This window comes from Pelodiscus sinensis, chromosome 3, assembly GCF_049634645.1.
Source record: "Pelodiscus sinensis isolate JC-2024 chromosome 3, ASM4963464v1, whole genome shotgun sequence".
Taxonomy (NCBI): Eukaryota; Metazoa; Chordata; order Testudines; family Trionychidae; genus Pelodiscus; species Pelodiscus sinensis.
In genome coordinates this window covers 137,987,149-138,010,027 of record NC_134713.1, presented here as the reverse complement: position 1 = coordinate 138,010,027, position 22,879 = coordinate 137,987,149, and the positions used below count along the sequence as shown (strand labels likewise).

The 22,879-nt window shown below is 43.1% G+C and overlaps 1 protein-coding gene across 1 annotated transcript in view; it reads right to left on the bottom strand.

Annotated features, from left to right (window-relative positions):
• Positions 1 to 22,879, bottom strand: part of BIRC6 (baculoviral IAP repeat containing 6) — a 343,022-nt gene that overhangs the window by 215,146 nt on the left and 104,997 nt on the right. The window contains exons 27-35 of the mRNA XM_075924970.1: positions 18,612 to 18,826; positions 18,220 to 18,428; positions 17,540 to 17,886; positions 14,751 to 14,970; positions 13,358 to 13,491; positions 9,201 to 9,338; positions 6,952 to 7,079; positions 6,216 to 6,347; positions 811 to 1,026 (exon numbers count right to left, since the gene is read on the bottom strand). Coding sequence (XP_075781085.1) covers positions 811 to 1,026; positions 6,216 to 6,347; positions 6,952 to 7,079; positions 9,201 to 9,338; positions 13,358 to 13,491; positions 14,751 to 14,970; positions 17,540 to 17,886; positions 18,220 to 18,428; positions 18,612 to 18,826 — 1,739 coding nt within the window. The remainder of the gene's footprint in view (positions 1 to 810; positions 1,027 to 6,215; positions 6,348 to 6,951; positions 7,080 to 9,200; positions 9,339 to 13,357; positions 13,492 to 14,750; positions 14,971 to 17,539; positions 17,887 to 18,219; positions 18,429 to 18,611; positions 18,827 to 22,879) is intronic.

Below are 22,879 nucleotides of genomic sequence, written 5' to 3'. Positions count from 1 at the left end.
CAAACTGCACATTTACTTAAACTAATTCCAATATGTAATTATGCAATTCTAAAAAAGGTTTAGAAAGCCTGAAGGAACAGCCACAAACGGACGCAATAGACAGCATCCTGATGTTGGTTGTAAAACTGAAACAATATGCCTAAGAAGAACTAAAATGGGATACCTGAGAACTTCAAAAGCTCCTGGTTATTTTTGTCTGCAGTTAAAATGAAATAAGCATGTTTTTTGTACAAAATCTTTTGTTTTAAGCCAGAATATTAGCCGCCTAAGGGACTATATATGGAGAACTTACCTACTGTGAGTGACAGTACTCTAAAATAGTTTATTTTAAATGAAAATTGGATGTAATTTACTATAATAGCTTTACTAGTTGGTAATGTACTAATTACATGTATTTGATAATACAGGGAAAAAAATAAATTTCTTCTTTATGAAATGCATATTTTGTTCATATTAATAATAAAGCTGTGTAGAGCTAAAAAGATTAATTATTCCCTTCTTAGGTTTATTTACACCAATTAATTTTAGCTAAACAATACTAATGTAGAAGTGTCTTTAAATGGTGTTAAACAGTGGATACTTTATGAACGTTCAAACTTTCAAAAACTGGAAGACATGGGAACATGAGACTATTAGGGATCGTTACAGATCAAGTATTTTTAATTTATCCTCAAGAAACCAAAAAGCAGCATCTGACAGGTATTTTCATCAACATGATGCTAAAAGAATCTATCAAACCACACACTTTCAAGATAATTCTCAATGTTACATTAATAATTCTACTGCCTATTTATGTAGCACTCTGCTTACCTTACAAACAAAGAGCAGAAGATCTGCATGGCAAGTGAAGTCCATCGACAAAAGAAAAAGCGCCAACTTCTGTACTACTGAGATACAACGTTCATGTGACAACGTAAATGGAAGTGGTTCAATTTCTGGTGTTTCTTTTGCCGTCGATACTTCTGTATCTAAAGTAGAACGAGGCCACTCTGCAGTCCGACGTAAGCGTATTAAATCCTTGAAATGCTGCATAATTACAAAATCATATAAAACAAGCATTAAATTTTAAACTAAACTGCCTATTTTCTGAATATAAGTATATCAAGAGTGGGAAAAATGCAACACTACCTCTAAAGTTTTGATTACTAATCAGAAGTCCCAGAATCACATATTGGACCATTATTAAAAATATATGGGAGCATGGCATGAATTGGGATGGTTGCTGTACTTTAATGTGACAAACCCATAGGTGAATAATGTAGCACCAGCTTCCACTGGAGTCAAACTTTCATACTATAGAATAATTTTATTTCAATTGAATTTAGTAATATGGTATTCAACTATCATGGATTTAGCTCCTTTTGCTTCAGTTTCAGCCTAAATACAACCATGCAGCAATTAAGACTACAGTCATAATCGCATCCTCAAAAATATTCTAGAATTGAACAATCTTTCAGCACCTCTGTGTATACTGTACAGGGGGAAAAAACTGTTTTAGAAACTTGAGTCTTACTTGATACTATTTTTCACAGTCATATACTGTTCATAGATCCTTAGTTACCACAAGTTCAAAATGTACAATATTCAGACAAAGATAAATTATAACCAAGATTTATGGGCTATTAAGAATACCAAATTCTCAGTTCCTTCTTACTGTCTAAAGAATTGGAACTACAGGTACAAAGGGTCTCAACTACCCTACTATATAAGAGAGAAGTGAACACATGAAAATTGGAAACCTGACTGCCTTACAAAGGGTGACAGACAAAAAAACTTAGATGCAAGCTATTTGAAATATAATGCTATAGGCAGGGCTCGACAAATGCACTCGCCCACTCGCCCATGGCGAGTAGATTTTTCCAGCCGGCGAGTACAGGGGCGGATCGGCCTGGTGGGCCGTTGTGACAGGCTGGCCGAAGCTCATACTATGGGCGGTGCAGCCCCATCCGATCTGCCAGCCGGCAAAGGAGCAGAGCGCTGCTGGGAAGGGGGAAGTGCAGCGATTCTTCCCACTGGGCTGACTGCGTGCAGCTCCGATACGAGGAGGTGGGGCAGGACGGGACACCAGGATGCTGGCATGACCTGGCCCCGCTGATTCTAAAGGGCCACAGCAGCTCGGCTCTGGCCGCATGTCCCTGGGACCTGGCTGCGGTGCAGATAGGGACCGCCCCGTCTGCTCGAGTCCTGCCACGGCCCCAGCCCCCTTTTGTCTCTGCACCGCCAGTTCCCCACGCCTCCCCTGCACCCCCTCTTGCCTGAGACCCTTTGGCTCTGCGCCACCCTTACACCCCACATCCTGCTCCCCCTGATCCCTGCCCCCCCAGCTCTATGCTGCCCATTCCCTGCACTTCCCCTAGACCTCGATCCCTCTGCCCCTCCTGTTCCCCGTTTCTCATTCCCTGTGCCTCCACCGCACCCTGCTACCCCCGATCCCTGCATCCTTCTGGGCTCTGTGCCTCCCGTTCCCCGTGCTACCCCTGTACTCCCCCACTGTTCCCTGCACCCCTCTGGCTCTGTGCTGTCCTTGCACCTTGCTCCTCCTGTGGGTCGGGAGCGAAGGGTGCTTGCCCATAGGGAGGGCCTGGACAGGGTAGGGAAAAGGCTGCTGTGAGCCAGCAGCAAGTGAAAGGGGGAGTTCACTTGAAGCGCCTTTGCCTTTATGGAAAAAAAAAATGAAAATGCTATTTGCTATTTATAGGGCTAAAATGCCAGGACAAAAAAGAAAACAAACCAAAAAAAACCCATTGCAAAATGCAAACGTGTAAAAGACAACAACAAAAGGGGGGGAAAATGTTTTGCTTGGGGCAGCAAAAAACCTAGAGCTGGCCCCTAGGGAGGGGAAGGGGCTGGGCTGTGGGGAGAGGAGGGGAAAAATATGGGGAAGAGGCTTGTGCTGCTGAGGAGGAAGAGGAAGAGGAAGAGGAAGAGGAAGAGGAAGAGGAAGAGGAAGAGGAAAGGGGAAGGCACCAAGGGACAGGGGTGCAGGAGAGGCAAATGCCAGGAAGCCAAGTGCAGACAATGAGGAAAAAGGCAGGAGGAGAGGTATCAGAGTGATGCTGGGAGAGGAGCAGGTAAGGGCACTGGGGGCAAAAGGGGGAGGGGCAGGTGCTGGGAGAAGACTTGAAAGAAGGGGTGGCATTAGGAAGGCGGGGATAGAGCAAGACATCTGTGAGGAAACAGGGGCATGAGGGTAGTGAGGGGGTGGGTATCAGGGAAAAAAGAGAGCAAAGGGGGCAGGGGCAGTGAGGGAGGGGGGAGGCACCAGGAGGGTGCAGGTGCCAAGGGATTCTGGGGGTGAAGCAGAAGGGCAGACACCTGCAGGGGAGGAACCAGCACCAGAGGAGAGACACAGGGCAGGTGTGTAGAGGGAGGTTTTAGGCGAGGGGATGAGGAGGGGTAGCTCACATGCTCAGAGTGCAGCTACTGGAGGAGTTGGCACAGGGCGGAAAGAAGGGCTGGTGGAGGGGGACAGGTCTCAGGAAGGCTGAGGGCAGTGAGAAGGGCAGGAGTCAGGACAGCAGAGGGTGAGGGGTTGGGAGGCAGCAGGCACCAGGGGAACTGATGGAGCAAGGGGAGGAGACATGGCAGCAGAGAGAAAAGGTAGAGGTTTATAAGATATTTATTAACAATCTGGGTGATATTTATTAATAACTTATTAGTATTTACTGTTCTTATTCTTATTAGGAATTTATGCCATAAAAAAACACTTTGTGGGAGAGGGTGGCGAGTCCCTTTTTTGTTTGATGAGTAGAGTTTTCCATAATTTGTCCACCCCTGGCTATAGGCATTATTTATTGACATGCACAATCAAGAATTCTTTGTTACACTTATAAATCTTGTGTCACACTGTGGACCCCCCTTCCAGTGCTTACTTCCTGCCTTTCTGTTAAGTGATTCATTATAGTGTAATCAACAGTCCACGGATATCAGTTCTAGTATCATTACATTGTAAGTTTGACGCCTTGTAATTCACTGTTTCAGGGAAGAACCTTGTTCTATTCTAACAGTGCTCCACTCCGTCTCCGTCTCCCTCTCCCTCACTCACGAGTAAGCAAGTGTCAGTCATTTGAGTGCAGAGGAGGCTTTTGTTGTTTTTCTTTTTTGAGGGGGTAGGAAAAGAAGGAAACCTTTGCCTAGACAGAGTTTTGTTAGTTCATTTTTAAAATAAACATGGCAACAGTTTAAACCTATGCCAAGTTTGGAATGCTATAAGTTGTCATTGCTGGCACTGACTGGCAGGTGATGTGGTCAAAACTGTCCAAAACATAATTTATTGCATGCATAGTATGTACCTGTAGACAAAGATTATATTAAATGGGGAAAGTTTTAATGCAACATTTTCTACATAAGCAGGACTGCTGTATAGCATATCCTACACAGATTTAACCAAAAGCATATTTGAACCAGTATTTAAAACATGCCACTGACACACAAAATCCTACCAACCTCTAAGTGTTTGCTAACAGGCCTCCTACTTTCCTCCCCATTTCACCTACTGTGCAAGGAAAATATGACTAAATGATAACTGATGCAGGGTGGGAAGTGGTTTATCATTGCTGCTTAAAACAGTGGTCTCCAGCGTTTTGAAGCACAAGATCACTTTTTCAATTTAAGTGCAATCCAGGATCTACCTCAGATCCAAATACCCTTGCCCAGCCTCCTTCATGCCCCTTCTCTGAGGCCCTATCCCTGCTTACTCCATTCACCCTCCCGCCCCCATTCTCCCTTGCTTTCATCAGGCAGGGGCAGAGGGTTGGGGCATAGGCTAAAGGATTTGAAGTGTGACAGAGGCTCTGAGCTGAGCCTGGAGCAGGGAGTTGGGTTACAGGAGAGGATTCAGGGTACAGGCTCTGAAAGGGGGTTTCGACAGGGGGCTCAGGGCTAGGGCAGGAGCTTGGGATGCAGGAGGAGGTTCATGACTGGGGCAGGGGTTCAGGATTCTGGCTCCAGCTGGACACTGCTTATCTCAGATGGCTCCTGGGTGGCGGTACAATGGGGCTAAGGCAGGTTCACCCTTGCCCTGGCCCTGCACCACTCGCTAAAGCAGCCAGCAAATTCCCTCCATCCCAAGCCCTGTGCCCACCATCCATTCTGTGGAGATACAATACAGGGTGAGAGGGGGTACCCTGACATCAGCACCCCTCCTCTTCCTTCCTTGCTTTGCACAGCAAGTGGGAGGCTCAGGGGGAGGGGGAGGAGCATCTCCAAGGCAAAGCAAAGGAGATGCACAGCACTGGGAGAAGAGGCAGCTGAAGTACTGTGCTTGATTGCCTCTTGGCCAAACCAGTCAGGATCACCTGTGAGAGGCTCAAAGATCTACCAGTGGATCCTGATCTACTGGTCGGTGACCTCTGGCTTAGAAGAATATGTTCCACTCAAGTGGCAATTCAGGAATAGAGCAGAAAGAGTAGGAAGACTCAAGACAAAGAGGTGTATTAGTGAATATGCAGCACTTGATAAAATTAGCTGATATTTAACTGTTTTTCCCATAGTAATTATAAAATGACATGCTTATTTCTCTTTTATAACCTCTATGTACTTATGGTCAAAGTAACAACAACATTTCCAAAGCTTAATGATTTCCAATGGTAAAAATCTAAATGGATACTCAAGTCTGGAATCTATGAAGTGAGTCCTGCTTGTTTTATGCTCACAGGAATGTCCCATAGTGCCTGCAGACAAGGCACTGAAGTTTACTAAATTATTCTTTGAGCATACCTGGGTTTTTTCATTCCCAGTATCCAGAGCTTATAACAAGAATCTAGGATGTATATGTTGTAACCATATTTTCAGGAAGTTTAGCTTTCCTCAAGTAAGAACAAGTGTTCACAATATGGCAAGCTTAGTTTTTGGCTACTTACCCAAGACAATTTTCTTTAAAAAAAAAAAAAAATCAGTCAATTTAGCCATATAAAGCACACTTTCAGTTCTTTATAGACAGTGCTGTCAGGCACTTACTGTAATTTACAGTCTAGTTTGACACTACAAACCCTTCTAAGTTATTGATTATTTTGGCTATGATCAGCTAAAAGGTGCTGTAGCATTTTTCCCCAAGCCAGACATTTACAAATGGCTGCTGAAATCAGCAAACAGAATAGCCTTGATAAGAGCCAGAATGAAATGCTTTTTGTATGAAGTCAACCAAGGACAAAAATGATTTTTGTAAGAACAGGTCTTTTCACACAAAAGACAAGTAAACTTTCAGAACATCATACCTTTGAAGTAGCCTGCTTTAGTTTTGCCTGTTCTACTAAAAGTTTGTATGATGATCCTTTGTTGCTTTGTATTTTCTCTTTTTCCATCTGTTCCACCAAAGCCTTCTGTTTTGCTTTTAATAAGTTAAGTTGCTAGAAGAAAATGTTAATAGAAAAAAAAAGCAATAAGATGTGAAAAAGATCAGTATTTTCATATGAATGTAAGCTTCAATTCAAATTGCAACTTGAGCCTTTTTAAGTTTAGTTTTTGTACAACCTGAAGTTATACAACTTCAGTGAACTGTCAGCAGAGTCAGAGCAAATTAGGTTTAAGAATGACTAATATTTTAAGAGAATTTTTTTTTTTAGATATGCCCTCAGGGTCAACAAAACCTGCACACATGCATTTAAAGACTGAAAGTTTTAAAATTATACACTGTTTAATTGTAGCTGATCAGCCTCTAAAAACTTGCACTCAGATGTTTATTGATTTTTAAAAATGTAAAAAGTTTTATGATCAAATATGGCCTAATGGGAAGCATAACAATATGCTCCATAAGAGTAGAAAGATTCCAACAGATCCCCTATTCTGCAGTTTGAGATACATGGCGAGAGAGAGGCAACGTTTAGTTACAGAACCAGGCCACTGCAAAAGCAAAGTTCAATAAGCTTCAGGCCCAAAGCTGGAATTTTAAGAAGGTACATTATTTACATTAAGTACTTTGCATTGTAAGTGCCAATATACAGCAAAAGTTACCTGTTTATGATGAACGAGTTGCTTTCTGATCTTTCTGGAATATAATCTATCTAAGCTACTGTTGCCTTTAGAAGATCTGCTCAGGCTCTGGGTATGTAAGCTATTATTAATAAAACTCCATTGATTGCCTAATGGAAAAATAATCATCAATAGTTAAGTCTTAGTTTTAACAATTTCTAAAATAGTTGAGAGCAACAATACATCTATTCCATAAACCAAATATACAAATGGAACATTAAATTTAATGCTTCTACTAATATTATTCGCATATCATGTTATTCTCACATCAGGGGGCAGCAGTAATACTGCATAGCTTGAGAAGGACAAAAGTACAATTGTGCATTTACTGTTTTCCAGTTCTAAAGTATAAAAGGAACAACCAAGACTAGCTTAACTTATACAAACCAAAAGCACCCATAATGTACAGTAATTCCTCATTTAATACGTACCTGCTTAACATGTTTTCCCGATAGCCTGATTTTTTTTTAGGGGACATTTTTTGAATTACATGACCATCCCGATTTCCCCAGCCAGCCCATTGCCGGCGGCTGCAAAGGGCTTCCCCTGCCTTCCTGAAAAGTGGCGGAGGGTTCACCGCTTGCCGCGCTGTTCCCTGGCAACCCCCCCCCCCCTCGCCAGATGCAGTGCAGGTCCCAGCAGACCCATCACAGGGGCATACTTCCAACCCAATCCCTCTTCCTTATCCTCCCCTTCCCTTCCCCAAAGACAAACACCTCCCCTCCCTGTTGTAACCCAGTCCCCTTTCTCCCTCAACCTTATGTCCCAGTCCCAACAGACACCCCTGCTTGAAATGCAACCCTCACCTTTTCCATTATTTTCAATGGGAAAATTGACCCCGCATAACATGTTTTCACTTAACACAATCATTTTCTGAAACATATCTATAGTGTTAAATGAGGAATTACTGTATTCATCACTCACATTTCCTCTCTTGAAACATGACAGTACTTAAAAAAAACTACTAGAAACTGAAATACACTTACTCAAACACACATTTCCCTCATAGGTTAGTTACATACATGGTCAAACAAACATCAAGTTGACTACAGCCCACCTTAAGTAGGGGAAGCCTTGTCTAGCTTGCTGAGAGAAGGGATATAATGCTTTATAGGTGGGGTGTGTGAGAGAGACCAGAAGCTGCTGAAAATGTAGCATGGTAACACTGACTCATCCCCAGGGACTAGAAGGGCTGGAGAGCTGACCAGAAGTATGCCCAGAGGAAAATCCCCCTTCTCTCAGGACCAGGCAGATCAGCACCCATACTCTTTCCCCTTGGAAGTAGAAAACTACAAGGATTGGTCTGGATCCATACTGGGCATAGCATTAACTTCTTCTTTCTTCAGCTGAGAAGGAATTTTTTTCCTCACCACCAGATTAACCAAAATGACATGGTGGGGTTTTTGTTTTCCACACCAGGTTGAGTGGGTAGTGAGGGGAGGCTTTGTGATGCTGAATAGGGAAGGGAGTTAAATGGGTAGGGATGTAAAATCCTATTTAATTGGTTAACTGGAGCCAATAAGCCTTATCTGTTAAGGGTGAGGCTGACCAATTAGCCATTCACATCCTGAGTATGGAATAGATGTTCAGTGCAGGTACTCCACAGGGAAGGGAAACAACTTGGTAAGGTACTTCAAGGAGCAGAACAGGGGCATGGCAAACAACTTCCTCCCCTTCTTCTCCCCCCCCACTGCTTTATAGCCCACCATAACCTCCATTTGAGGGTGGGGAGAATAGTAAAATCCCAGCAATAGGTTGGCTGGTGACCAGGATTGAAAACAGAGAGCTGAGCTGGTAGAAACTCCCGGGTAAATATTGAAATGATCATGGAGTTATCTGTACTATATATTTTTATCTGCCAGATAGTCCCAGATACCTAAGAATAAAATTGCAACCTGATTAAACCATATCCAGTGTTTCCTATTATTACAGAATTGCCAACTCACGTTATTCACAAACTCAGAATATTTTATGTTTCTTAAAGCTCCAGCACCTGGTTTCATAAGACAATGTGAGAATGTCAACTTTAAAAAAAAAAATGTATAGCCATCATAGTTGCGAAGAAGAGTGTGAAAATATAAACCAAAAATGGCTCCAAAAAGCTAATAAATAGATACCAATCTGTATTTTTAAAATATCATGATTCTGATTCATTTTTGAACACTGGAGAACATTTTACAAAGAGCTCTAAAATCTGTACTTGGATTAGAAATGTTGTAAGCATTCTATACCTGACAGGAATCTCTCCCTCTCTTTTCCATTCAAAGGCTTCTTGGCCGTTGCTGCTTCATCTTCAACAGTTGCCACATAGTCTAGGAGTCTTGATACCAGCATTACAACCCAGCTGATCATGGGAATGTCCAATACCCCTTAAACAAGTAGTGAGTGATTTAAATGTTGGGTTTTTTTCAAATTATAACAATGAGAGTAAGAAATGCTTAAAGAAACCTACAGACATTTTATGGTATACATATATCTAGATAATATAAGGGTTCCCATGTTTCCTTTCATAAATAAAGGAAAGAACCTGCACTCAAGAATAACTGCTTGGCATCATGGAGATAACAGGAAGATGTTTAGAGAAAAGGAACCATGAAGAGCTGAAGGTAAGTTCATATCCAAAAGCAAAAGTCACAATTATTAGAGGAAAATGGAAACAAAAGGATTCTCCCTCACTTTGAACCTTGGTAACAAAAGGCAAACAAGGCCACCACAACTGGGCATTTTTCCCTCCAAACCAACTAACATCGCAATTTTCCAAAGATTGCGAGTCAGTCAGCTAGCTCTCATTCAAAGTCTTTTCTCAGCCAGTTGTTGGGAAAGCTGAATCCCTCACACTGAGGCTAGATGTGGTACCTACTGCAAACTGATAGTACAAAAATCATTATTGCAGGCACTGGCCTCAGCCACATTAACTGGAAGGGAAGGGGATTTTGTGTGTGTTACACTAAACCTACTTGCACATCATTCAACACTAAACATACTTGCACATCATTCAAGAAAATCTTATGTCCCCAAAGAAGTTATAGAAACATGCATCAGTGGCCATTAGCCTACAAAAGCTAACAAGTTGCTCAACTAAAGGTCTTTCAACTGTGTGCTCATATAGATAGAACTGCCATTGGTAAGCTAAAGAAGTTTTTTTTTTTTTTTTTAAAGCCTGCAATGTGATAAATAATCACATTTTCCTATCTGTGTGGAAGTACTATATTTAAATGGCACATTCAATAACTTCTTTGTTTTTGTACATAACATTTTGTCTATTTCAAAATGTGTAAAGCATCATTATTTCCAATTTACAGATGTAAACCAAGGCACAGAAGTGACTTGCCCAAGGTCATACATCCAATCATTAGCACAGCAAGCAATAGAATCCAAGCACTCATTTCCCCATCCAGTACTCTGGTGATTAGAACATATTGCTCCACCTTAAATTGTAACAGTAGAGACTTGGAACTGGCAAGTAGGGCCTGGAACTGGTAACAGTAGGGCCTGGAACTGGCAATGGAACTAGAGAAGGGGTGGGCAATAAAAAAAAAAAAAAGGCAGCCCACAAGGTTAGTCCCTGATGGGCCCCCACCTCCATGTTTACCTGCACCTCTGCAGGTATCAGAGGATTGCAACTCTGGTTGACCACAATTTGCCATTAGTGGCCAATGTGAGTGGCAGGTTCCTGTCACTCACATTGCCCACAAAAAGCAATTTGCGGTTAACCAGATCGCAATCCTCCGATACCTGCAAAGGCACAAGTAAACATGGTGGTGGAGGCCCACCAAGGACTAACCCGGAGAACTGGATCTGGCTCACAGGCCAGAATTCACTAACTCCTGAACTAGAGGAACAAGGGATGGGAGGACTAATCTGAGTAAATCCTAGTGCACATCTGTCCAGTTTTCAGATAAAAAACAAGGAGTTTGATTTATAGTATAATAGGTCCACAGAAATTTTAGACTTTTTGTTTGGTTTTTTTAAATGATGATCAGTTTGTCTTTTCCTTCTATTCATAACAAAAGCTCTGTTCAATCTATCTTAATATCTAAGCATTTCTTAAACTCTCCCTTTTTACCTCAATCCTAAGTTTTAGTACTTCCCTCACTTTCTCCCTAAACACCTCCTTTTTCTCCCCTACTGTTGTGTCTTGTATATTTTCTGACTCTTAGCTGAAGAACTAATGGGCAAGAGCCATTAGTTTCTCTCCCCTTCCCCTCTACTAGGAATTCTGTCACACTTTGTGAACTCCCCCACACACTCAGTAGTGCAAATACTCCACAGGGAAGGGAAACAGCCTTCACCTGTGCGACCCAAAAGGACGGAAACTGGAAAACCAACAGAGATGAAGCTCTGAAGCATCCGTTCTTCCTCCTACTCTGCAATTTTAAGGTCCTCAATAAGTAGAAATATAGTGATGCAAGAAGATAAGGAAGAATTTGGTAGCTGTATGTAAAGGGCAGAAGGAGTGGAGGAATTGCAGAACCAGACCATAAAGACTCATGCCCACCAAGTGAAAGGGTCTAGTAGTGCTAGCCTATGGGTAGTAATAAAACAATTCCCCTGTCACTTCTACATCTTTGTCTGGGAGATACAGTAGGGAGGTTAAAAGAGCTAACTAGCATTTACCAAGCTTGGAAACCTATAAATCAAAGCGAACAAATCTTCTATAGTTTCGTAAGAGTACACAAATTAAGGTGTGTTCCATAATCTTTTAAATTTGTGAACATTTTAAATAACCGATTCTCTTCATAGTTTATCTTAATTGTAAAATTTAAGAAGCAAGCAAAGTTTGGAGAATATCAAATTCAGAATTTTTCAAAAATTATGTACACTTGAAATCAGAACATTTAGAAAAACATTTAGCTAGCAATGAGTTAAGAATTACTTATTGCAATTTTATATTCTGCATGCGCTATTATTCTTAACAGCCATAATCTGGTCAAATTAAATCCAACTACATCTGGTAAAGAGTAAAGACTGGTTTCCAAAGAGAACTGTATCTGAGTTGTGGCAAAGCTATGCTTGTGCCCATGGGTCCTGCACTTCTGGTAGATAGTGTTCAGCCTCAGGGGCTCGCAGCAACCCACAACATGGCCTATTTCTTTTTACTAGAAGCAGGGTTCACAGTATACTGAGCCATACTCATCACAGGCTAGTCCATAATATGAGGGGAAACCCCTCTAGTCCTGGTCTCCCTATCCCGGGACAGACTGTGTAGTGGTGTGGGGAACCCGGGCCAGCCCACTACTCTGAGTTCCGGCCCAGAGACCCTAAGACAGATGGGGTTTGTTCTACTCTATGTCTGGCAACTACTTCCCTGGGCCACTTCCCCAAACAATCCCTCCCAGAATCTTTCCTCTGGTACTTGATTCTCCAACATTCTTCCTGCCTTGCAGCTCCCAGCTCTCGCCCCAACTCCTCTCACTTTCAGCACTTTGGCTCCCTCCCTGCATGCCACCAAACTATCAGAAGAGGAGTCCTTTTAAACCAGTCTTCAACTGGTTCTTGATTGGCTCTAGGTGATGGCTCCATGTGGCCTTCCTAATGGGGCAGTTGGTGCTGACCTTGGTGATAGTGACGCTCCCCATGTGGGCGGGGCTCGAACCCACAACCCTGGGGTCCCCAAGCGAATGCGTTAACCCCCTAGGCCAGTCAAAAACCCACCCCACCTCTCTAACTTCAGGTCACCCCTTATCCAGCCTTCCTAATGGGGCAGCTGGTGCTGGCAACAGTGATGCTCCCCGGGTGGGCGGGGCTCAAAGCCACAACCCTGGGGCCCCCAGGTGAGTGCCCCATCCCCTACACCATACAAGAACCCACCCCACCTCCCTACCTTCAGGGCACCTCTGATCTGGCCTGAAGGAAGCTTTGGAAGGCTCCTTATTAACTCCAGGTGGTCTAACTGGCCTGACTGTCCCAACTGCTTCTGGAAAGTTCCTGCTTGTTCTAGGCTAGCCCCTACCAGTTTACCCAGGAAACAAAGACCTATTTAGTCTAAGGCTCCCAATTTTCCTTCTAGCACTCTTTTATAGCCCTCTGAGCTGACCCTGTCAGAGTGCCTAATTCTGCAATCAGCTACTTTTGCTACACCTTTCTAAAAAATTACTCCAAAGTTTTCAAACATGTAAAAGTCTTCTTTTCATCCTAGCTAACCAGAATAGTGAGACAGCTTTTACTGAAAACATTAACTATAAAAGTAATTTTGGGCAAAGACCAAGAATGTGACATTTTAAACATACCCATTCCAAAAAAAATATTTCCAAACAAGCAAAAAGGGCATTTAAACTTAATCTGCTTTGAAACTATAGTAGGTATAATCAGGCCCACGTAATTAAAGAGCATGGTTTCATAAGTCAAGCTCTAATCTGAAAACATAGCTCCTAAATGAAAGAACTACCTTCAGTGCGCCTGTGCATAGGTAAATGAGGTTGCAGAGGTGACAGCAAGTTATCCAAGAGATTAAGCAAACTTTCTAAGACACCACTGTTGCTAAGTGACCTTTGGCCAATGCAGGAAAGCAACATGAAGACCCTAAAAATAAAATTAAGAATGTTTAACATACTGAACAGTTCTCAAGTTAAGTTTATTAAAAGCATTTAAATGTAGTAATACTTTTAGAAAAAAATAAATCAAACAACATTTTCATGTGTTCCAATCAAAGACTAAAGAAGAGAGGAAGGATAAAAATACTAGTGCTGTGGTTAAAAAATGTAGACAATGTTCAATTTGTGCTGAGGGACAACGTAATACAAAATTTCTGTCAGCCTTAAATCATCAGAAGTAATTTACCATTACCGATTTAGAATCTGTGCAGTTTTTCCAATGAGAATTGACCTATTCTATTTGTACATCATCATTCTGGGTATTGTAAAACAAGGCGTATAAGAATATTTGAAAGAGTACATCAACTAAATTCCCCCCATCCACCACACAGTTCCAGTATGAGTGCACTCCTTTTGCCTGAAGTGTAAGGTTGGTTGTTAAATCAAAAACAAAAAACCAAAAACCAAAAAACACCCAAAGAATGGCACAGTCTAAAGCTTATAAGCTATGAGAAATAAGTAAACTCTCTCAAAAGGCAGTGATTGACACCACTGAATATCTGTTCACTGTCTCTTGAATTCACAGCAACTACGAGCTTAGTGGTTGGAGCCATGCCCCTTTTTGGATCAAGATCAGCATACAAGAACAAAGGCAGAGTACTTGTGTATCTCAAAACACTGCTAACCCAACAGTTCTGAGCATGTTCTTTTTTGTAGCAGAAATCCATGAAAGTAATGCTCTTAAGAACTTAAAAGTATATACACTTTCTTTACAACTTAGAAATGGGCTATGTTGAATCTGCTTTTCCATCCAAAAGTACTCACTTGAGTTCCATCAGACTGACAAAACCAAGATTTCCTGTTAAATAATATTTAAGGAATAATTTCTTCTGTGGCTGTCCTTTGTAATTAGATGTAGTGATTAGATCAGAATTTTATTACAAGGGAAGTTCTCATCTTTCATGAGTTGGATAAATCCATTTAGCTCTAGCCACTACTTCACCTCTAATTTAAGTAATCTAAATCAAAAGGGATTTTTTTCTAAAAAAAATTCATTAAAACAGCATCAATAGGAAATATAAATCAGAATTAGCATTTTTTAAACGTCTAGATTTCTCTATTTAGTGCTAGTAGAAATATCGGATATCCAAAAACTAAGTTGAAAACTAACTTTTTGCAACAAAATTATATAAAACGATTCATACGTAGGAACTGTAATAACATATCTTTTTACCAAAGCAACCTTACCTGTCTTGTGGGAAAATAAGAAGTTGCTCTGAGTTGTACAATTCCTGCAAAACATTGGAGAGAAACTGCCCCCACCACCTTTCACCTCCACACAGCTGAACAAGTAGAAGTCCAGTGTGTAATCGTATCTTTGGGGTCCCACTGATGCAGAGATGTTTAAATAACTCCTCACAAGCCTGCGCATGAAATGTACTTTGCAGAACCACAGGAACAGAGTGCCCTTTTAAAGAGGAAGAAATCAAATGAAATGCATATAGACTTAAGGGGAGAGGTGCTTATCTTCAGATTTTAAAGAATAGCATGTTACTACCTTCATGAGAAAGAATATATATTAGTTAGCATTTTTCCAATCTATGAATGCCAAGTGAAAACAGTCAAATGCTTTCCTTATAAAATCTTACTAGTAAAGCAGGCCCAAAAAGTTAATTTATTTTTCCCTATATTTATAACTGTAGGTTACAAATTTTAAACAAGTCAAAATGTAACTATTAAAGACTAAGGTTACAATTATCAAAAATTTCTAAATCCCATTTAAGTGATTTTCAATGAGCATTTCATGCCAAAGTGCTACAAAATATTTAAGCAATTAACTGCCACATTAGTAATCTAAACTAAAATGTTCCTCTCAAAACCCTCACACAGCTGTCATCTAACTTTGTAGTCATATACATTTTTACTGATGAAGTTGCTATTGTGCCTAAAATCTACTGATGTGAATGTGCTTATCCATCTATTGAGTCCTGACATGTGATACCTAACTCATAATCAAATCCTGGTGCTAAAGATGCTAAAGCTAGGTTTTCCCCTTTTGGCTTATCTAGACGAGGCGGAACATTCGAAAGAAGATATGCAAATTCCCATGGAATTTGCATATCTTCTTCCAATCGCACTTTCGAAAGTGAAAGTAGTTTACATGCGGCTTTTTTCAGCGAACACCCCCCCCCCTTGTCAAAAAGCCGCGTAAACCTCATTTTTTGAGATTTAAGTGGCTTTTTGACCGGGGGGGGGGGGGGCAATCACCGAAAAAGCCATGTCTAAACTACTTTCACTTTCGAAAGTGCAATAGGAAGAAGATATGCAAATTCCCACTGAATTTGCATATCCTCTTTCGACTGTTCCGTGTAGTTTAGATAACCCCTCTGAGAAACAATCCAGTAGACGCTCTTAGGTGCCACCTCAGAAAACCTTCTACTGGATTGAGCTCTGCACTAAACATGGCGTGGCCCCCTTTTTACCCAATGATTCAGTGGTTATAGCACTCACCCAGAAAATAGGAGACCCTGATCCAAATCTCCTGAGAAGCAAAGAACCACTGGGGTACAAGTCTATATTTGTAGAGTGGGTGTCAATCTCTCCTTTTGAAACTGCTCCACTGTATATAATACACACATTAGATCACAGACCAATGTCTCTATAGCCCTGTGGCTAGGGCACTCCCTGGGATGGGGAGACTGAGGTTGAAATTAGGGATGTTAAATGCGTATTTTTGTAAACATATAACCGATGCATTTTTCAGACATTATACATTTACAAACAGAGGGCTGCTCCCTCTCTGGGAGGCAGCAGCACGGAGGGTAGGTGCCTCTGAGGGCATCAGCACGTGCAGGGAGCTGGCTTGACAACTGGCTCCAGCCTGCCCACCCGCGCTGCTACTTCTGATACAGCTATCAGCTTGGAGGGAGCCACTACACTTGGGGAAACCAATTTAAAAGTTGGCTCCCCATGTGTACTGGCTCCCGCCTGCCACTCCTCTGTTCCCCCAACTCAGTGGGAGGCAGTGTGTGTGTGTGGGGGGGGGGGGGGCAGTGGTGCAGGTGGCTCCATGGGAGCTGGCATGTATAGGGAGCCCACTTAGAAGCCAACTGCCCACAGGCACCAGCTCATGCCTCCCCACCCTTGCTGCCTCTGTATGGAAGCTGGATTGAAATCAATGAGAATTTGATGCCTTTTTCAATGCCTACTTAGGTGCTTTTGAAAATCCTATTAGGCATCTACCTGCATCATTAGGTGTCTAAATACCTTTGAAAATATAGCCTCAAGACTTAGATTTTATTCATATCTTGAAAGAGGCAAACAAGCTTTCTGGTTCATTTCAACTCCCAATAACTATCAACTTTGAATGAGCTAGTCTAAATTAAGAAAATATTCTGCTTGTTAAAACTGAAGCCAAAAGTAGTCAAGGCAAAAGCTTATAAAAAACTAGATATAAAAAACAAATCACTTACATTTGGAAAAATATAAATACCAGCAGTCATACCATTACAAAGACTTAAGAGATACTTAATGCTGTACTTGATATTGTGATGCTTACAAAGCTTGAGAGCTGTCTTCAGAAATTTAATTTCCCCCAATTCAGTATATATTTTAAAAAAGCAGCAAAACTTTTTCCTCTCATTAAACGTTGACAAGAGCACGTCAATGCAGCATATTTTCATTGAAATGTTTAAGTTTATACAAGTTTAAGCCTCAACATAGGTTCTAAATTTCAATTTTAAACAAGTCCATTTTAAAGGAAAAATATGTAAATAAATAATACATTTTAAAATTTGCTTTTTAAAAAAACCATGCATTTTTGTCCCTCCTGATTTTATGGTATATGTGACTTCAACATACAAGCTTTTTATGTATTGTGTGGGACAATAAACATGACCACTACTAGCATATCTTCTTGTAAAAAGATAGCTAAGGAGATCAGCAAAATGTAAGCTTCTCAAAATTTCTGTTACACTGGTAAAAATGTCACTGAAAATTTTAACTGACATATTTGCAAACATAAAAAACCCACTAACCATTGGAGGAATGAAGTAAGCTAAGTAAAGTATCCAGTAAGTATCTGATGATGGTGCGTAACTGCTCTGTGGATGACATCTGAATCAACTCTTTTGGGTCAGGCTGCTCCTTTAGCGTCTTCCTACTTGCACCTAAAGCTACTTTGAGCCTCTGTACAGCATGATGTGCCAAATTGAGTTGAAGCTGTAGCTGAATGCAGTCCTGGTAAGCAGAAAACACTCTACTGTCCTCCTCTACAGCTTTATCTGGCTTTCTCAAAAAATACTGAGCATTGTTAGCACTGTTGAGTGGAGGCAGATCAATGCTTTGCAAAAGGATTTCCAGTCTGTGGCATGCCAAATTGTATCTAAAGTGAAAAAAATTACACCATAACTTGTCAACTAAAATTCACAAATAGCAACACATCTTTAAGATTTAAATTGATAAACTGAATATTGGTTACTTGATATACACTATTAAATACTGAAAATGGAGAAAAAGATGGCTTGTTATTTATTGCTTTTTAAACTACCACCACAGAGATTATATTGTAACATCTGTACTACATTACAAGGCAAAAGTTACATCATCTGACCTTTTTAAAGAAATCTGGAAAAGTGGCAATACAATATTACTGACATCTTTCCAGTATATATTTAGAACAAGTTTTTTGAATATTAGTGTACACATTTTTTCCCACCTGCACTGTATGTCTTCTTGCAATGCAATCATCATTGTTAAGTGCTGGTCAATTTCTGGCTGGTTTGCAGCTTCACCTTCTCCTCTTAGAGGATCATGCATTAACTTCAGTTCACTTTCCAATGGCAAGATATAGGTATGACCATAATAAAACCCTAATGGGATTTTGGCTCTAGCATTTGTACTACCATATCGACCAATTACTGTGATCTGTAATGAAAGGTAATGTAAGATTTATTGTTGCCTAATTGTATTAAAAAGAAAAAACAACAACAGAAACTGAGTAACACTAAAGAAAATTTAACAAATCAAACTTTAAATTGTAAGTTTAATAGAACAATAATTTCAAACAATCAATATTTGTGGAAAAGAATTTTCATTAGCTTTTTTTACCTTCATGAACCTGCAAACTGGTGGTGGTATTAAGTCATGTAGAATGAGTGAATGTGTGCTAATATCAGTAGCTACTACCAATCGTCTTCCATCTACCTCTTCTCCTAAAGTCCAGATGTCAATTGACAAGGAAGCCAAGTCTCCACAAGTAGGAATCAATACATCTGTCAACAGTACAGGTCTCCCGAAATCTAAGGTCACAAATCTTCTTGCTCCTATGAAAAAAATTAGATGGATTAAATGTATTGGTACGAGGCCAACCAATCAACTAAAATACAAAGTCCAAAAATAGTGGTTTGGTATATTGATTCAGTTCAGAATGACTATATTTGTGAAAACTTGCAGTTTTACTAAACATCTAAGTATTTCATTAAACTGGCCATCTGTCTGAAGATGTTCGGTCTTACACACGACTTCAGTAAAAAGTCCAAAATGTGTGTATTAGGACCTACTATACTGATAATCAATGTATGCAGCTAGTGTAACATCTTTCTCTTGAAATATAAATTATCTTCATAAAATTCAACACAAACACACTCAAAAAAATGTATAATGATATACAATTTGGCAATATACTTCCACAAACTATTCTAGATCTTTTAGAAACCTATAAAGCACTGGAAAAAACAATTTGTTGCCCCTTCTTCACATAAAAGCTATACTGGCGAAACAGTTGCCTGCTTTCTCCTTGTTTTCATATTTATATCACTAGAGTTTCAGAATTTGTTCTTGTTCTACGTTAGAAAGCCCTATAGGGTTGAAATTAGCTAATATAGATATTTGTGCCCTTTGGCTAGAGTATTCCATTAAAGCAGTGTTTCCCAATTTTATTTGGCCGAGGAACCCTTTTCAGCTTTTCAAAATTTCAAGGAACCCCTAGGTTTGTCAAGAAAAAAAAGGGGGGGAGGGCAGGGGAGGAGAGAGGGACCCACCAATTCATGAAAGTCGCATTCCTTCCCCAAGACACCCCCGTCCCATCTCCTTTCTGTGAGGCCTCATCCGCTCTGTTCCCCTCCTCTCCATCACTTGCTATCCCCAGCCCTTATACTTGTCTCAACCTAGTGAGAGTGAGGTGTGGGGTGGGAATGAGGGATTTGGGTGTGGGAAGGGGTGAGAAGTACAAGCTCTGGGAGGGAATTTGGATGCAGGAGAAGGGACTGTTGACTCAGGGAGGGGGCTCTAGGTTGGGAAGTGTTGGGTTCAGGTGGAAGGTTGGGGTGCTGAGCAAGCCAGGGCTTGTGGAAGTGAGGGTGTAGGAGTTTGGGCTGGATACGTGAGGGACTCAGGGCAAGAAGTTTGTGAGTATGATGGGCTCAGGATTTGTGATGTGTGGATGGTGGAGAAATGTTGTGGCAGAAGACGGAGGATGTGGGGATGCAGGAGTGTGGGGATGTAAGAGGCTCAGGACGGGGGTTCCAGTGTATGATAGACTCACATTTGGGGTCAGGTGGTGCAGGAGTGTTATGATGTTGCAGTGAAATGGGGATTTGGTCCCAAATGGGGGCTAGTTGGCCTGGCTTCATTTTTAAATAAATTATGCCACCAAACTCAAAAACTTTTAGCATTGTCTTTATATGTGAGAGGGGTGAGGAACCTGTTTTGAGTCAAAGGTCACTGACCCACAAGAAAGTCAGTTGGGGACACACAAGTGAGATGCAAAAAAACAAAAAAAGCTCCTCCAAAAACCCCCAAGCCTCACTAATGTGGTTCCAAATGTGCTGGTGGGGGTAGGGGACAGAGTGCTAGTGGGTGCTGGGGCTGGGGAGAGGGTGCTGCTGGGTGGAAGGATGCTGGGCTCAGGTGGCAGGGTGCTGGGGCAAGGAGCTGGGACAGGCAGATGGCAGGGTGATGGGACAAGCAACAGGGTGCTGCTGGGTGCTAGCGTGGATGGCAGGGGGCTGGGGCCGAGGCGGTGCTGAGTCCTGGGGTGTGAGGCAAGGTGCTGGGGCCAGGGCGGTGCTAGGGTGGATGGGAGGGCTGCCAAGGAGCGGGATAGGGATGGGGTGCAGGATGTGGGAGGGAGCTGGGGGGCGGAAGGGGTCAAGGTCTGGGTAGGGTGCAGAAGCAGGCTGGATGTAGGGTGTCTGGCTATGAGGGAGGGTGAGAGGAGGAGACTTGGGTAGGAGTTGGACATCCCTGATCTGGCACCCTCTAGACCCGATTGGTCCCAGATGAGGAATTTTTGGACCAGGGGAGGTCATTTCAGGGCTCCTGGTCCCCCCGCTCCCCTTCCCCACTAGGTTTCTTTGCACCTCTATCCCCTGCAACCGAACTAAGCTGTCCACCCCTGCTGGTTCCCTGCACTTCCCCCAAAACCATCCCTCACAATCCAAGGGAGTGCAGCACCAGTTCCCTGCAGCCCCTCACAGCCCAGCTGAGCTGCCTGTCTGTTCTGTATGCCCTCCCCCATCCACCTCAGCCCAGCTGAGCCCTGCACTGGATCCCTGCATGCCTCCCCCACAGCACAGCTGATCCCAGTTTCCCTGCACCTCCTCCAAGCCCCACAAAATTGCTGAGCCAAGAGCCCATTCCCTGTCCCTCCCTCCCCTTGAGTCTAGCCCTGGTTCCCGGCACCTCTCTCCTCCTGCAGTCAAATTGAGCTCTGAGCTCCACACACACACACACACACACTCCACAGCCCAGCCCAGCTCCCCAGACCTCCCCACTCTGCAACCCAGCTGAGCTCAATTTCCCTGCACCTTCCCCCAAACCATGTAGGCATGCTGAGCCAGTGCTGATTCCCTGCCCCTGCCTTCCTCCCTCTGGTTGTGTCTACACTGGCACGATCTTGCGCCAAAGCGGCAGGTCTTGCGCAAAAATTTGCTGCCTGTCTACACTGGCCGTGTGTTCTTGCGCAAGTACACTGACGTTCTCATGTATGAAATCAGGGCTTCTTGTGCCAGAACTATGATGCTCCCACTCAGGAATAAGCCCTTTTGAGCAACTATTCTTGCGCAAGAGGCCAGTGTAGATAGGCAACATGAATTTCTTGAGCAAGAAAGCCCTATGGCTAAAATGGTCATCGGCACTTTCTTGGACAAGAATGTCCACACTGCCATAGATGCTCTTGTGCAAAAGCACAGTTCGCACATGGAAGAGTGGATGTGTTCTTGCACAAGAACACTTGCGCAAGATGTTCTTACGCAAGAAACAACCAGTGTAGACACAGCCTAAGAGTTTCCTCACATGAGCAAAATGAATTGTGTTGTGCACCAGTATTGAGTTCATGTGGCTTGTTTGGATGGTGCCACCCAAGTTATTAATAAATATTTTTAAACCTCTACCTTTTCCCTCTGCTGCCATGTCCGCTCCCCTGGTGCCTGCTGCCCCCCGAATCCTCACCCTCCTCTGCTGTCCTGACTCCTGCTCTTCTCACTGTCCTCAGCCCTCCTGCAACCTGCCCCCCTCCACCAGCCCTTCTCTCCTCCCTGTGCCCACTTCTCCAGTAGCCCCACTCTGATCAATGTGAGCTACGCCTCCTCATCCCCTCTTCTAACACCTCCCTCTACAAACCTGCCCTGCATCTCTCCTCTTACCCCTGCACCCTTCTGGTGCCTCCCCCCCTTCCCTCATTTCCCCTGCCCCCTTTGCTCCATTTTTCCCTGATGCCCACCCCTCACCATCCTCTGCCCCCATTCCCCTCATGCCCCTGTGCCCTCTCACATGACTTGCTCCATCCCAGCCTTCCTCATGCCCACCCCTTCTTTCAAGCCTTCTCCCAGCACCTCCCCTCACCCCTCTAGCCCCCAGTGCCCTTACCCTCTCCCCTCCCAGCATCACCCTGTCCCCCTCCCACTAATACCTCTCCTCCTGCCCTTTTCCTCATTGTCTGCACTTGGCCCCCTGCCATTTGTCTCTCCTCCACCCCTGTCCCTTTCGCCCGCTGGGCGCCAGAGGGCTGGGACACTTGTGCGCCCGGGGCCGGCGGCGCCCCCCTCCCCCCCCCAAGTGCCGCGCGCCCGGGGCCGGCGCTCCCCCCCCCTCCAAGTGCCACACGCCCGGCTGGCCAATCTGCGGCGCTCCCGGGGTGCCTTCCCCTTTCCCTCTGCACAAGCCCCTTCCCTTCCCTCCCCCTCCCTTTCCCTCTCCCATACCTTCTGCCTTCCACTTTGTGGGGCCGGAGTCTGTGCTCTGTCCCCAGACTCCAAACCCGCAACTCAGCCATGCACTCATCACAGCGCCAGCAAGTTTAAAATCCTGGGCTGTGACGTTATGTCACGTCCGGGCATCTCTCCACCTGCTGGTTTGAGCGTGCTGCACAGGGCAGC